The 16,467-nt window shown below is 36.0% G+C and overlaps 1 protein-coding gene across 1 annotated transcript; it reads left to right on the top strand.

Moving 5' to 3' along the window:
• The first annotated feature begins 2,001 nt into the window (after positions 1-2,001).
• On the top strand, positions 2,002-15,780 carry LOC149941163 (ubiquitin carboxyl-terminal hydrolase 24-like). The gene is made up of 41 exons (XM_090180104.1): positions 2,002-2,820; positions 2,883-2,950; positions 3,006-3,152; positions 3,215-3,337; positions 3,401-3,436; positions 3,503-3,568; positions 3,635-3,775; positions 3,840-4,113; positions 4,181-4,392; positions 4,453-4,707; positions 4,766-5,005; positions 5,080-5,211; positions 5,271-5,382; positions 5,601-5,677; positions 5,748-5,942; positions 6,009-6,121; positions 6,187-6,370; positions 6,439-6,537; positions 6,602-6,891; positions 6,962-7,046; positions 7,107-7,483; positions 7,546-7,663; positions 7,731-7,899; positions 7,959-8,606; positions 8,676-9,357; positions 10,306-10,444; positions 10,506-10,625; positions 10,696-11,168; positions 11,235-11,460; positions 11,535-11,638; positions 11,706-11,819; positions 11,876-11,975; positions 12,038-12,157; positions 12,226-12,321; positions 12,394-12,505; positions 12,575-12,807; positions 13,473-13,538; positions 13,608-13,698; positions 13,767-14,014; positions 14,082-14,215; positions 14,270-15,780. The coding sequence occupies exons 1-40, from the start codon at positions 2,397-2,399 to the stop codon at positions 14,211-14,213; spliced, it is 7,641 nt and encodes a 2,546-aa protein (XP_090036230.1). The 5' UTR covers positions 2,002-2,396; the 3' UTR covers positions 14,214-14,215; positions 14,270-15,780.
• The last annotated feature ends 687 nt before the right edge of the window (positions 15,781-16,467 follow it).

Here is a 16,467-nt window from a genome sequence, read left to right as displayed (position 1 = left end):
ATGATAGATGGGTCCAATTCTTGGTGTAAAGTGTTGATTAAGGATGACGGCCATCTTTCTAGGGTCGGAGGTCAAGGCACCATTCGTAGCTTTCATTTCAGAGATAGTGAAGGATGTTTTACGTAAACGATTGACATAGCTGCAGAAGAATTTCGGGTTGGTAGCTATCTGGTAGGTTAGGTGATGTAGCCAGAATCAAAACTAATTTGTGAGTTAGTAATTTTTTAAGCAAGAGCGCGCGATTAGAAAGGAACCGAGTTTAATAGAGGAAAATAAAATAAGGAAGTATCTCAGATAGCTATGGACAAAGATGGGGTTCACTTATTTTTAGCCAATCGCAAATCATAACCTTAAAATGAAAATTTCGTAATTATATGCTTATTTATTTAAAGTTTAACTTCCGGGAAAACACTTGAGGCTTATTATCGGGTTCCAATACAAAAGAGATGTACTGGACCTTTAGCAATACACTCTTTTATACGAGCGTATCCCCCCCCCCCTTTACAATACAATCTCCCATGTGGAGGCCGCCACGGTCGTACTACCATGAGTGTATTATATTGTTACATAAGTGTGACACTTCCTATTCTTTACATGAAAAGGTTTTACACAAGACAGACTGCATTACGGGCTTCGTCGCCGTTTTGCGTCCGCTTGCTAACGCGTCACATGTAGCCTTTGATAGCGCCTCGCTAAGAGGAGATTTTCTTCTTGTGATGACGTCACTCCGTTACTAGCTCTCAGTAAAATATTCCCCAAAGTTAAAACTTATAGAATAATATTAAGACTTATGCCTCCACTCTTGAAATTTCTTTCCCCTAACGGATCCCCTCCCCAGGTAGTCCAGGTATGGATTCCCCCACGTACTTCCGAGTGCCAGGATTTGCAAGTTACTGTTTATTTGGTGCTTGTTGAAATAATGGAACCTTTTCCCCAGTACAGTATGCAACAATAGGGACTTGGCAGTGCTACGTCACAGTTTTTTTTCAATAGTTTTTATCCTGGGGAGAAAAAGTATACCAGAATGGGGGCCATGGCCAAAGGTACGGCGTGACGTCATGCTGCCAAGTCCTTATTAAGTGTTTCCTTTTAAACAGGTAGCTTTTTTTGACATATTAAGGCTTAGCAAAAACACGAAATTCTGTTCACAGGTGAAACGTTTCCATTATTTCCACAAGCAACAAATAAACAGTGACATGCAGGTCCTGGCTCTCAGATATATTACTTCTTGGCGATTTCTTTGAAGAAGTTTTATTGAAACGCCTATTTTTACAATGTATTCGCGACCGAAAACTATCATAACGCCCCCTTTGGTTCGCCACCGAAACCTAGATAGGTAGCATCTATAGCAGACGCTATTAGTTTTTCCTCTCGTCGATAAGGATAAGTTTGTTTATGAAAACACTTTCTAAAGACTTTTTTTTTGACATCCACACATCGGTGTCGACCCAAGGCCTTAGACACCAGCACACAATAACTGATTAATAACGGGGGATACGTGGGGACAGGGGTGGGGACACCCGTGGCGGAAGTATTCCGACCACCCGTTGGGGGATTGGTGGTCGTCCTCACACGGCCATCCACAAACTCTGCCTCCCGGACGCCTGGGATTACAGGAGTGAGCCACTACTCCCGGCCTCTTTCTTAAGACTTTTTAATTTGTCTGTAGCAGACGCTAGATCATAGGGTGCTACCTCGGTGAAGCTAGCGCCGTTACGCCACCTAGATAGGTTTCAGTCGCGAATACAATTTGATAATTAATTCTGATAACAGTGATGAAAGTTGCAGTTGTTTATCAAAATTCAAAAAGCGCGCCAAAAGGTTGTGTGCTTGTTGCCTTAAGGTGACGAAAAGAGAGCAAAATTAACAAATTTGAGCAAAAACCAATTTTTGGCTAAAATAGGAAATAGACCAAAATCCGTTGTTACGGATTTCGATTTCTGTGATTTTTTCCCGATCATTGTTGCTCATTTATTTGGTTTTTCTGTTCAACTTTTGGCTAAAAGAGTACGGCGGCCAGCACTGTAACCAAAAATTCCTCGTCGCGGCCATTTTCGGCTCATGGGAATTATCTTCACTTTTATGGTTCGTTTCTGTTAAAATAACTACCGTGTCATTTTACTGTAATAATATTAAAATTACGTACAGAATAATTTAAGATTAAATTATTAAAAAAAAGCTTAACTGAAACTAATTTTACTAAGACGGTGAAGCTTGCAGATATATTCGAATCTTTGTTTGGCCTTGGCTCTCACGTTTCGTTCAATCGTTTATAAACCACGCCTTTGTAAATATCGAAAATTGATGAAAATGCTTACTGATTACGGAAATACGACGTTGAATGTAAATAGCTATTAGCTGCGTTCTGTAAATACGAAAAGTTTGGAGCGATTTCAATGATGGATCCCCAGGATGAGGAAAGCAGCGCGTGTGATACTCTTCTCAATATGGGATTCTCCAATGTTTCAAAAATCAAAAGAGCCCTTCGTTCAAGCAGAAATGATATTAATGATGCAATTTCCATTTTAACAAGAGAGTCTCCCACCCATGATTATTTGGACGAAAAGAATTTAGATGTCAATATGACAATTGGTCCTAAGTTAAACAATTCTCCAATGTTGCCACCTCCGTCATATAAAAAAAATACAGAGGATGAGGGGATTGCTAATATAACTGATTCTAATCAAACATTAGAATTTCCAGCTGAGAATTTGTATGAGCTAGCAGCTAGAGTTTACCCCGATAATTGGTCCATTCCCTATAAGAAAGAAGAATCATTGGGAAAGTGCCTTATTTCAGCAACACTCTTGGCTAATGAAGGTACCAAGTGTGATTTTGATGAATTTTCTTTATTTCTTGCTTATTTTATGTTATGTTGAAAGGATTGTGTGAAGCTGATGAAAATTGTAAAAAGTTTATGGAGGGATGTATGCCGGAAGCATTTAAAAAAGTAAAATTATGCTTTTTTGTTAATTTTTGATTAATTAATATTATATTTAACACAGCTGTTAACAACTGGTGCTGTCAGGTCATGGGGCATGGATGTACAAGAAGGAGTGTACAACATGTTAAATCTGTTAATTGATTTAGTAGTTGCCAGATTGAAATATGAACCAGTTCCTGAGCATCTTCTGTCCAATGTTCTTTCCATGGTATTGCTACATAACTTTTAATAGAAAATATTTAGCTATAACATAATATTTAAATCCTTTAGGCTTTTGACCCAGAGACAGAGTTCCATATAAAAAATAAAATTAGGAGGCTTTCTACTTTACACATAATTGGGAATTTTGATCCCGACAAAGTGTACGCTGCTTGTTGCTCTACTTCTTCGACTGTAATTACTTACTACTTGTTTTACGAAGAGTTTCGCAAGTTAAGGTTTTTAAAATTTTTACAGGAATTACACGTGTGGCTCGTAAATTTGATTAACAAGGTATATTTTATAATTGTCTTTGGTCTTAACAATCTTACTACAACCATAATTATTTTGCTTGGTTAGTTTGGTTTTGCTGGTGGTTTTGATGAAGTTCACAAGCATTTTCTGAATGAGAGCTTAAGTGGGAGTGTATGTTTCAAGATTTTCAACATAATACCTGTTAAAATACATTTTGAATATTGTGTTATTTTTTAGGCGATGCTCGCATTATTATCTCCATTTAGTAAATGCGTGGATTTTTTAGTTCCGGAAACTGTGTCGCCCATTTTATCACCTTGTTTACATAGAGTTGTATTATATGGTAAAAGTTTAACTGATGAGGATTTAAAGAACAAGGTACTTGATTGAACTAAGCTTTTCCATTAGAGCTAGTCATTAATTTTTTTTTAATAAATTGCAGAATATAGTGACTGTAACGGAACTCTTAAAAGTTTTGAAGATTTTATCTTCACATTTGTGTCCGAGTGAAGAGCCAGGCATGAATTCATTAAGACTGGAAGTGATATTAAGAATGTTGAAGTGCGCTCATTTTAATTCGCGAATGAATGGATTGAAAGAAGTGGTACGGTTGATAGAAGATTGCAATAGCATACGGTCTTCCAGACTAGCGGTTGAGGGAGACAAACTTCTAGATTGGCTCTCGGATAATAAAGTTTTATCTATTGCTTTAGAAGGTAAAAATTTCAATATTTTAATGGGATAGTTACAAAGGTTTAAAAAAAATCTATCACCCTTCTGCAGGTAACATAGACCAAGTGCAGTATGCAGAAAAAATTAAAGGAATTATAGAATTTTTGGGACCAAAGCTTTCCATTGATGAGCTGACAAAAATATGGAGCATGCAAGATGATCAGAATTGTCAAATAATTGATAACATTCATTCGGTTATGGCTGCGGCTTCAGCAAAATTTAACAACCAACAATTTGATCATTTACTTTCCTTAATTCAGAAGGTAAATAAGTTGCATTTCCTTTACAAACTTTTTCGTAGCTAAATTCTTTCTTGCTTCTAGAGTTGGGAAGAAGGCAACGAACAGACTTGGAGGAGGCTTCTAACATTCACTGGGAGAATTGGAAAGGAAACTACTCAGGGAAAGACAACGACCAAAGTTCTTGATCTCTTATGGGAGATGGCCCATTTGCAGTATTTATCACCACCATTAGTTGAGCATGCTGTAGAGGAACTACTTTGTATTTTGGCTGAGGTTTCTCACAAAGATCAAACCAAGAAAAATTTTCTTCTGAAAAGTGTTGAAGATATAAAAAAGGTAACGCTATTCCAATTTGGCAAATTGAACTTTATATTTATATTAATTTTGACTCCAGGAAACTTGGGTTTTACCTTCTTTAAAATTTCTCCATAACCTTGGCTCGCAACTAGTAAAGTCTGGTTTATACAAACAAGACAAAGCCGCTATTCATGATCTGAATAAAGCACATGATATAGTGAAATTGGTAATCATTAGTATCATGAAATACCACAAATACGCCTTATCTACAGTAGCTGCGGAAAATAAGCCTCTTTTACCTGGAACTGTGATTGATTTTCGTTATTGCCACGAAGAGGTATCAGTTTGATTTTATTAAATTAGTCATTGCAACAATCTGGTTATTAACGTTCTAATTTTTTATATCAACAGTACGTAGTTGCTCATCTTGAATTTCTACAATTCTTGTTGCAAGAAGGCTCGCAATATTTACCATGGAGCCGTACTAAAGAGCTGTGGGATACGTTAGTCGCGAATCCCGACTCTTGTGAATGTGATCGTGAAGTAATTATTAATAATTTTTCCGATAAATGGATATTCCATTAAAGCTCGTGTTTGTTTAGTATTGCTTTGAATGGTTTAAAAGATGTATGGTTGATTTGGAAATGGAAACTCAAATGCAGTTGTTTCAACATAAGCTTTTAAAATTGGACCCAGCAACTATATCGTACAATGGTATGAAATTTTATTGTTACACATAATAAGGCTATTCTCAAATTATGTAAAGTGATAAATGGGTTTATATTTGTTACATAAGTTAGGGGATGAGTTCTATTTTCAATTGTTACTCTGTTATGAGAGGGATGTCTAAAATAAGTTTTTTTTTGCATTACGTAATTTATTAATGGCCTTTATAAGTGAAAATTTGTCAATGACATTTGCCCAATTTCTAGGATTTGAGTGTTTCCAACAATATTTTGATAGTATTAATGCTCATGAAAATAAACTAAGGAGGTCAGGTCAATACACAGTGAGTTTTAAGATCTTTTAAGAATTTAAAGAAGTTTTAGACAATTAGAATCTATATCCCAACTTTTTAGACAATAGAAAAGCTTGATCTAACTGGAGTAGATTTTATTTGGATGGTAGCCTTGTCTTCCCAACAAGAAGATATTGCAAATTCTGCAACAGACATTATTTTGAGGATATCTTACCACGGGCTTTCTAGTAAATTAAAAGCAGATCCAATATCTTTACATAACAGATTTATAGCAGAGTGTTATAAAAGGCTTGAGGTATTAAATATTTATTTTAAGTTAATTGTGTTAAATAATTTTGACACATAGTTCTTGTAATTTAAGTTTTTTGTTGTGGGACTTGGAGTCTCAGATGTATCCACTGCTGTGTCTAATGCCACTAAAACATTAACTGCCATAACAGTAGCAGAAGTGGCTGCTATTCATCCTCCAAATAGGTAAAGTTAGGTTAAGTGCATATTATCTGGTTTTTTTTTAAATGCATTGTATTTTGCACATAAAGGGCAGCTCAGCTCTTAAGTGTACGGAGAATATTATTGATAGCTGAGAGGTACATTTCGACCATAGAAGAGCTTCACACTGCGCCTCGAACTATTTTACCACACGGAGCTTCGTATTTGGGTACACCCATCGAATTGAGGATATTTTACGAGACCATAAATAGTAGAGAAGAAATGTTTATTATGGTAAAGTTCTTTTACGCATCACCAAAAATGTTTTCATCTAATTTGTTGTAATTACTTTTCAACCACAGAGTCACAGTAATGAGTGCTTAAGGACAGTCAGGCAAAGGATAGCTCATTACTTTTTAGTTTCCATTGATCAGCTTCAACTTTGTCTTAATGACTCTGTAGTAATACACTTATTTATTTTTTCACAAAGTTATATTTTTAAAATATTCCTTTTTTTCTGTTTAGCTTTTAATTTCCAAGGATCAAAAACTCATTAAAGACTCTGATCTTCCTAATAATAATCAAATTAATTTGAAGATATTGCCGCGGTCCTTACCAGTTGTCATTAGTAGTCAGAATGATTCATCACCTGGAGATTCTTCAAGCTCAAGTTCTAGTTCTCTTCAACATCTTCCAGCTTCTAGTCATCAGTCTTTTTTGTTGGAACAAGAGAAACTTCTTCCTGGTGTTGTTATGTCTAATGGAGAAAACGTTTTTGATATGCTTTACAAATTAACGGTTTATGACGACCCCCGGTATTCACTTCTAGTAATAATGACTATTTTGTGTATGGTTATATTATATCATCCTTTAAATAATTTATAGAATTACTTCTCGTGTCAGATGTTTATTACAATTGATTCCAACTGACCCTTCAGTTCTTAATGCTTTAGAATCTGTCGCTTTAAAAGTAAGATTAGACAAATAGGTACCTGAATAGTTAAAATTTAATCTTTACTTTCTGCTTCAGACTCCTCAGGAAAGTCAGGCAGCTCAAGAAACGCAACCTAAAACTTCTAGGAACAGCCCAAAAAGGAGCGTTTTCTTTGTGCCAAGAGATAAACCAGATGGCCCTAAGGAAGTTCTGAAAAAACTATTTGACGTTACTCTCCCAGACAAACCAACACCCTTTAGGCTTCTCTACAATTTAGAAGTATTAAGCGGCAAACTTATACCCACTATGCAAGATGCCGCTACAATTCAGAGTACTCAAGCTTTTTGCGAAGATTTTTTGTCTTGCGGAGGTCTCAAACTTATTCTGGGTATCCTACAAAGAGATTCTCTTCCACAAGATACAGAGTATAGGATACGGCATGGTTGCTATTATGTCGCTATGCAAATTGCCAGGTTTGGAATATTGTTACCTGTTTTTGAATATAAAAAACATTTTAGTAATCCATTATTTATAGTTACCTTCTGAGTGGTCTTCCAGTCACATCTTATTTCAAGCCCCATATGTTTCATACTTCATTTAGAGCTAAAGAAATACCAATGTTGTCTGAATTTGTTAGAAAACCAGCAATTAAGGTATTTTGTAGTGGAGTATTGAGAGGTGATTTTTTTTATGTCTGATATCAATTGCCTTGTTCATTAGTTGATGACTAGTGGAGAGGTTATGGATGTTGTGCAAAGTTTGGTTAGGGTCACTTGGGCAGCAGCGGCCGGTCATTTGCAACTGGCCAACTCTAGCTTGCCTTCCAAAGAGAGTTTAGCTTCTGGTCATATATCCTTAACCGGCAGGCGAAGTCGCCAAAGTAGTACAGGTGAAATTATACAAGCATCATTAGTATGTATTTAATCTATAGTTCTTATTCAATTATAGGAAGTACAGCCAGTAGCAGTAGTGATGGTGAAAATCAAGGTCTTCATAGTGGTGTGTGTGGCCAACAGGATTATGTCAGTGTCTTGGATTGCCAGTTAGCTCAGGAAATGCTTGTTTTCCTTACCACCTGTGTCGAACTTCGAGAAGATACTTTTGGTCTATTTACAACTATTCCATGCATTGGAGATTTTATAATTGAAGTTTTAGTTGGATCAAGTAGCGAATATATTCGCCAAACTGCTTTGACCCAGTTCATTAGGTTGAGCAATGTCAGTGTCCATAGTAGACTGTCAAACAGTCAACCACTCTTGATTCCGCGCCATTTTTTACTACAATCTCTTCTGAGAGCTCCTTTACCCTTGTGGGTAACATCAAGTTCCACCAGAGGTGGAAATCAGAGACTATTGAGTCAATGCAAAGAGTACTTTGAACTGGTCTGCCATTTATTGAATGAACTAACAACTGAGGAACAGGAACTTCTTCGAATTAATCCGAGGGTTATGATTGAAGATGAGATGGCTTGGATACAGGGTTTTTCTCCTTCAAATAGTCTTGTTTTGCAACCTGCGGATAATGCCCTTTTGACTGGTCACTTTAGTTTAATTAAAACTCTACTTACTTGTGAAGGAGTTGAGAAAATACATGTTGGTAAGTTATTTTAAAATGGAATTAGACTTAAGTACAAAATGTTTACCATCACATTTTTTTTAATTGCAGGGAACACTTTAATTCCTTTTGTGTTGACTCAGTTTTTATTTCCTGCTTCCCACTTGATAAATGAAGGAATTGGCCACAAAACGGACGCTATTATGCAACGTTTATCTAATCGTAATGTAGGACAAGAATCATTTATCGCAGCTTTCCAAGTTTTAGTAGAATTGGCCACAAACAGCATTGAAAATATGGAAATCATTGTAAATAAGTTAATCAGTATGCATCATTCGCCAAAAGCTTTCTTGGCAAAAGAATATGAATATGAGCCTTTGGTAGCAGAAAGAGCTCCCTGTGGTTTTGTTGGGCTAAAAAATGCTGGAGCTACATGCTACATGAATTCTGTAATTCAACAACTCTATCATCAACCGGGAATCAGGGAAGCTATATTGGCTATCGATGAGAATGATCTGGATGAAGAAAGTCTCTTCTATCAATTTCAACTTACATTCGGTCACTTGTTTGAGTCACATCTTCAATATCACATCCCTGAAAAGTTTTGGAAGTGTTTTCGTCTTTGGGGTCAACCAATCAATGTCAGAGAGCAGCAAGATGCATTTGAGTTCTTCACTCACTTGGTTGATCAAATTGACGAGTATTTGAAGTCAATAAACCGTGAACCCCTGTTTCAGTACAAGTATGGAGGTGTATTTTCGGATCAGAAGCTCTGTAATGGATGCCAACATAGGTCTAATGAATTTTTCAGTTCTTGTAGGCAAAATTAATATCTATATTATAATCCCATGCGGAGAATTAAGTGTATAGAGTTAAAAATTGTGGAGATTGGCAATGCCATGAGAGTCGGTGTCGTTCTCTACCCGCGAGTCGGTGTCGTTCTCTACCCGCGAGTCGGTGTCGTTCTCTACCTGCGAGTCGGTGTCGTTCTCTACCCGCGAGTCGGTGTCGTTCTCTACCCGCGAGTCGGTGTCGTTCTCTACCCGCGAGTCGGTGTCGTTCTCTACCCGCGAGTCGGTGTCGTTCTCTACCCGCGAGTCGGTGTCGTTCTCTACCCGCGAGTCGGTGTCGTTCTCTACCCGCGAGTCGGTGTCGTTCTCTACCCGCGAGTCGGTGTCGTTCTCTACCCGCGAGTCGGTGTCGTTCTCTACCCGCGAGTCGGTGTCGTTCTCTACCCGCGAGTCGGTGTCGTTCTCTACCCGCGAGTCGGTGTCGTTCTCTACCCGCGAGTCGGTGTCGTTCTCTACCCGCGAGTCGGTGTCGTTCTCTACCCGCGAGTCGGTGTCGCGCTCTACCCGCGAGTCGGTGTCGCGCTCTACCCGCGAGTCGGTGTCGCGCTCTACCCGCGAGTCGGTGTCGCGCTCTACCCGCGAGTCGGTGTCGCGCTCTACCCGCGAGTCGGTGTCGCGCTCTACCCCCCAGTCGGTTTTAATTTTGTATCATTTGGCATGCCATAATTATATGTAGTTTGTTTAATTAATTTTTCAGTTCTTGTATTCATAATTAATATCTATATTATAGTCCCATGCGGAGAATTAAGTATGTAGAGTTCAAAATTGTGGAGATTGGCAATGCCATGCGAGTCTGTTTCGTTCTCCATATGAGACAGTTCATTAATTTTGTATCATTTGGCATGCCATAATTATATGTAGTTTGTTTACATTTACCTTCACCTGTCCAGATATGAAAGGGAGGAGCTTTTTATTGCACTCAATTTGCCAGTGAAGTCTCATGATTTGAAGGAGAGCCTGAAACAATTTGTTCAGGGTGAACTTTTGGAGAATGATAATGCTTATTTTTGCGAAAAGTGTGGAATTAAAGTATAGTTTTGTATAACTTTTCCTAATCTTTCTGCATACAATAAATTATGTTTTTTTTTAGAGGAATACGGTAAAAAGAACTTGCATTAAAACTTTACCACCAGTTTTGGTAATGCAGCTGAAACGATTTGATTATGATTGGGAAGCCAATAGAGCTTTGAAGTTTGATGATTATTTTAAAGTTAGTTTTTTTCCTTCCCCCCTTATCTCAATGTATTTTTAAAATAAATTATGCGTAATTTCTTGATCAGTTCCCGTGGGTTTTGGACATGAGCCCTTATACATCTGAAGGCTGTCAAGAAAGTGAATTAAGGAATTCTAATGGAGCTGGTGAAAGTTCAAGCTCTCCTTGTCAAAATACAAACAAATCTGCCCAGTATGAACTTGTTGGTATGGTGGTTCACAGTGGACAAGCTAGTGCAGGCCACTATTACTCATACATTAAAGAAAGAAGAGTAGAACCCGAAGGAAATAAAGGAAAATGGTTCAAATTCAATGACACAACTGTTGAAGAAGTTGAAATGTCTGAAGGGATGCTTGAGGCAGAATGTTTTGGTGGAACATACAAAGCAAAATCAGATTCGAATAGTTCCTACCCTGAAATGAGGCAAAGGTATTGGAATGCCTATATGCTATTTTATGAAAGTTTGGAAGAGCCAAAGACACCTAGAACACCCAGAAAAACACCTAACAAACTTAATTTTAGAAGAACAGAGAGTGGAAGGTACCTTGTCATTTATTATCAATTTTAGCCTAAACTATTAAAATGTTTCTTTATCCTTTGCGTTAGAACTCCAAAGAAAAGTGTTAGTGGTGGAACTAGTAAACAGAGGGACAGTTTGAGTCAGTTAACACAGTTGGTTGATAGGGGAGAAAAGCACGGTCTTTTTGTTGATAAAATGCCTAGTCGAATACAACGTTCGGTACAAGAGGAAAACCTCAGATTTATGAATAATAGAGATGTTTATAATGATAATTATTTTGCGTTCATACATAATTTGGTGGCATCCAATACTGTAAGTGTTGCTCATTGAATTATGGTATTTGCGAAGTAGACTTTTTAACCATTTTAATGCTTCTCTTTTTCAAGGACAAGCAAAATTGTAGAGATTACCCAAAGCTGTTGGTTGAAAGTCTAAAGCTCAGTGTAAATTTTCTTTTTAACACCTATTTAAGGTACAAAAGGAAGTCCAGGTATATAAAAAGTGCCTTTTATTATTAAATAACTATACCATTCTTGTAACCAATATTATAATTTCAGTACCACTTTGGTAGAATGGGTAGATACCATTGAATCTATCCTTAGCAACTGTAAAGAAGCAGCCCTTTGGCTCATGAATTATTTATCTAGTGAAGAAGGACTTCTGCTTCTCAAGTAGGTTATTTTTATATTTTTTTTAAATAAAAATGTCTAATAATTTTGTTTTACAGACCATTTCTACTTGAATGCCCAAATCAAGAAGTCCGAAAAATGTTTGCTTCTATTCTTGAAAAAACTATTATAAATTTCTTTTACCACGGAGGAAATCCTGTATGTTTCTCAATTACGTATTCATTATTTAAACCCATATTTTAATGTTCCTTTGTATTTAGTCTTCTGGTAGTTGTGATCTTATAATAGATCGATTGATAGACATGTTAGATTCTGAAGTTGCCAATCACTGCCGAAGTTGTGGCCAATATTTTGAACTCTTAAGTGCCTATTCTCAAGTGGTAAATATTTTTGAACACGCAGTTGAGGCTGATTCAGTTTTTAAGTAATTTTTTTCTTTCTATTTTAGAGCATCAACACCTGCGAACATCTCATTAACAAATGTACCTTCACCAAACTTTTAGTCTACTTGCTAGGTTCAGCAGCTGCTGATATGAACTCCAATGTGTGTAGAATGTTCAAATAATCTCCGGTGTTTTAAATAAAAATCACCAATTTTTCTTTCATTGAATAACAGGAAGTTTTCCCTTGTCGTTGGAGGCCTGGGCAAAGCCGCGATATGGTTCATGTTCACAAAACAATGGCAATGCTCATACTTTGCTGTGATATGGAGCCTCACAGGACTTGTGGTAGGGAACTCAACAGGAATACAACCATATATATACTAATGTATTTACCACATGCCATTCTAAATTTAGATCCTGAAGGTTATGATGTCAGAATTTCAAAGTGGGCTCCAGGGTCTGAATTCATTTCAATGCCCGAAGAAATTAGGGCCGCCTTGTATGGCTTAGGTTCATTTAGGTACATTCAGGAAGTAGTCAACGCTTGCAGAGAAGCTCTGGCCCCTGGTTCTATATTTGTCGATATGCTAATTCAGTGTAGTTTTTGTAACGAGCATTTTTCATCCATATTGATAAAGCAAGTTATGGTAAGTGGGCCAAAATACAATAATTTTTTGTAGAGGGTGTCTACTAAAAACCACGCGTAACAAATTTTTTTTCTAAGAGTTTAAAATTTTTAGTTATTGTAGGTCGTGCTGGGTTCATAAGATAACCCTAAAGTTATTGCTTAAGTTGAGGGAGATGGTTCTATTTAGAAAAGTTATGATCTTTACATATTTTAAATATACTCACCTAATTTAAGCAATTAAGAGAATTGCCTAGAAACCATTAGTTAATTGAAAGTGGCTTGCCCTCATATTTCAAAGGAAAATTTCCAAAAGTTACGTTAGAAATGCTATCAAAAATAAATAAACAACCAAGACCTTGGTAACCATACACCGGACCTCATTTGTGCCTAGTGTCAAATAAGGCATGAAAGGTTTTTAGTACTAATGATAGAGACAAATGAATGAATTAACATTATAGATATTATTTTTACTGCCTTTCTAACAATTTTTTGTCATGGAGCAATCAACCAGTTGATCTGAATTTAATATAAATTCTACTAAAATGTCTATGCAAAACAAATTTCAATTGGAACCAAAAAATTTAAAATTTTTAGCAGAAACATTTCAAAATATTAGCCCTCAATTGGTTTTAGTTAAAACAATTTATAGTTCTCCAATAAGTACCTCATTTTGGCACTTTTTAGCTTCAATACTCTTCAGTGCCTTCAAATGAACTTAAAAATCTCTCTCATTTGCTACTGGAGTTGTTGGTGTGTATATTAATTAGTACCCGAATTTTTTTTTTTAATATTTAGAAATAACACTTCATATTCTTGTAGTTCTTGAAAGATCCATTGCAAGAAATGAGATTGAAATATGTAATTATGGGCTTTTCCGATGAAAATGAAACACCAATTGAAGGACTCTTCAGTAATATTTATTGGCAATTAATTGTACTATGTTCATTCTGCTTACTTATGTTTGATTACCATTAAAAGCATGCATCAATGAAAATCAACATAATGATAGTAGGAGATCTTATCAAGGAGTAAAATTTTTAGTAACATTGTCACATAAATGCAATTTGGCTAAAGAAATTTTAATGCAACAAACTGCAAGTTGGCAATGGGCTGTGGACTGGTTAAAAAAAGAAATGTCACCTACATTTTATATGAGTAACCCAGCCGCGTCAATGTCCAATGAAGATAGCAACACCAAAACGTTCCAAAGGACTGTTAGTGCGCAGGTATGCCTACCTTGGACTAGTAATCTGTTTACAAATATTTTTATTTACATTTTTTTTATTCATGCAGGAAACACTAACAGAAGCTACTGCGTTGTTGACAGAGCTGGAATCTCCCGAAGCTGTAGAGGCCATGGAGATGGATCCGGATGAATCTACAAAAGAAATGGAGGAACAGAATCCTTCAATGGCAGATGAATAAGGGTGAGACTATCAATTATGAAAATTTTTTGGGTAATAACTGCTGACTATGTCCAGTTCAGCATTCTAGTTCCTATGTGCGATGGTTTCAAAGTTCTTTGTTTGGTGCGCGATTTGAGACAATGTGACATACACAACTTTGTAAATACTTCATAGATTTATTTGCGCTGTTTTCCTTGATCGCAGAGTTTATATTTTGACTGTTTAGTATTGAAAGGGTTTTGTTTTTAGGACTATTTTCCTTTTTCTATAAAAGTATTTTTTTTTTTACATTGGAAGCGGAAGAGTGAAAGCTTTAATTTATAAAGGAAATGTTATTTTTTTGTGAAATAGCATTTTGTAAGCTACATATATAATTTTTATATGAACTAGCGATTTAAGTTTACTTTTAATCAGATACATGAAAACAAAGGTAATATTGCCAATGTTTAGGCTTCACAAACTCGTGGTTTCTTATTAAAATAAAAAACCTTCCACCTCAATCTGACTATGTTTGAAAAGTCATTACTGTACTTACATAAGAGACTTTCTTAGGCCAGTAAAATAGAAATCTATCCATTCATTATTTTGTACGTGTGTTTTGGAAGACTAGAATTAAAAAAAAATTCTTTAGGAGTTTAAAAAAGTAATTAAATACTGGCAGTTGTTAGAAATGGTGGGAGTTTTACTCTTCAGATATATAGAAAGTCATGTACCCTACAATGCTCGTGTTTTAAAATATTAGGGTATACTTTTGATATGAATTTTTTTATTAAATTAAGGTAATTAATTGTTAATTCTAATTAAATTTTATACAATTTTGGTCATGTTTCTATCTGGAATGCCAGGTTAAACAGTTCTATCAAAGGTCTATGCTTCTAATCTCGCTTGTATAAAATTATGAAGGCTACTCGTAATTTGCCCGGAAGATTATGAATGTCAAAAAAAGTTTTAAACAGGTGCCTTAAAACTATTCAAAAGTAATTTTGATTCATTTAGTATAGAGTTAATAATGTGGAACATTTTAAAATGGCTTATAAAAAGTATGCCAAAGTGATGAAATTTATGCATTAAAAAAATTCTCGACAGTTCTATTTTGATATGATACTCAGATTGCTTCAACATGCGTAGATAAAGCTCAATGGTTTTACATTTCATTTCTGTAATTAACTTTTAAAAATGAAATTATGCTGTGTAAATGAGTTGGATGGTTAAACAAAGAATAAATTGTTAATGTAATCTAGTCAATCTAGAGAAGAAATCTATTAAATTGAACTTGGATAGAACCTGATAGAACTCGAGTCTCCCTACCATATTAATATATCTCACTTAAATCAATGACAGTTTCTCAGGGAATTAATTTTAAAAAAAAAACAAAATTTGAAAAATTTGCTTTTGCTTGTTCCAAGCAATAACATAGCTATTGTAGTTTGTTAATTTTTTGAGAAATACTGGCCTGGTTTTAGTTTTGATCTTGCCATAATACTGTAAATATAGTTTTGATTTTTTATTATTGTTGAAAGAAAGTATGCCAACCTTTTTTGGCTTGTACATTGTTGTAAAAATTAAAATATGCAAAGTGACGTCAACCTGTTTTTTACTTACACATGCTTTGAAGTATTTTTAGATTTATTAAAAATTTTTTGTAGTATCATGTCACGTGATATATAGGAACTTCCGCCAAACTCCCTCACCAAATAATCCTGCTCGCACTTTCTATGCGATCCGGAAAAATGAGCTGACAGAAGCTATTGGCAATGACATTTAATTGGTCAACGCGATAAGCAACTGACAAGTGCGATATCTTGAAAACCACCTTGTCCGCGACCGTTTATAGTCTCACGCTGAGGCGTACTCTTTCTTCACGTTTATAGAATCCTTGGTTTTAGCATCCCGTGGACCACCCCTTTTGGTTTAACGAAATATTTGTCCCAGACATAGCAAACTCTACTCAAACCGAGCTAATGCTGCCGAGTGTCATTGACTAATTCGATCATCGGACTGGTCGTACGTGTTACTTTGAAGCTGCAGTAGCCAACTTCAAACACAATAAGCGAACCTTCTATCAAATGCAAAACCAAGAACTCTTAAGTTACTGATCTTTGAAAGGACTCGCTGGTCAACTTTTCGTCAGCAAACTAGGCTAATCAACCAAGCCTGCTTGGAGATAATACTCCCATGGGTTTATCTGTCCTTGGAGGACATCACCTCTGGAGTTTTACAGGGGCAGTCATTGAAAAAAAGTAAAAAGATTTGCAAGTACGACTATTTGTTTA

The sequence above is a fragment of the Leiobunum rupestre genome, chromosome 6, assembly GCF_980474605.1.
Source record: "Leiobunum rupestre chromosome 6, qqLeiRupe1.1.hap1, whole genome shotgun sequence".
NCBI lineage: Eukaryota > Metazoa > Arthropoda > Arachnida > Opiliones > Sclerosomatidae > Leiobunum > Leiobunum rupestre.
This window is presented reverse-complemented; position numbering and strand designations above follow the sequence as displayed.

Coding starts and splice junctions, on each gene's coding strand:
- LOC149941163 (XM_090180104.1), top strand. CDS start 2,397: ATGATGGATCCCCAGGATGAGGAAAGCAGCGCGTGTGATACTCTTCTC. Junction 5,678..5,747: donor GGAGGTCAGGTCAATACACA/GTGAGTTTTAAG, acceptor CCAACTTTTTAG/ACAATAGAAAAGCTTGATCT. Junction 7,484..7,545: donor GTCGCTATGCAAATTGCCAG/GTTTGGAATATT, acceptor CATTATTTATAG/TTACCTTCTGAGTGGTCTTC.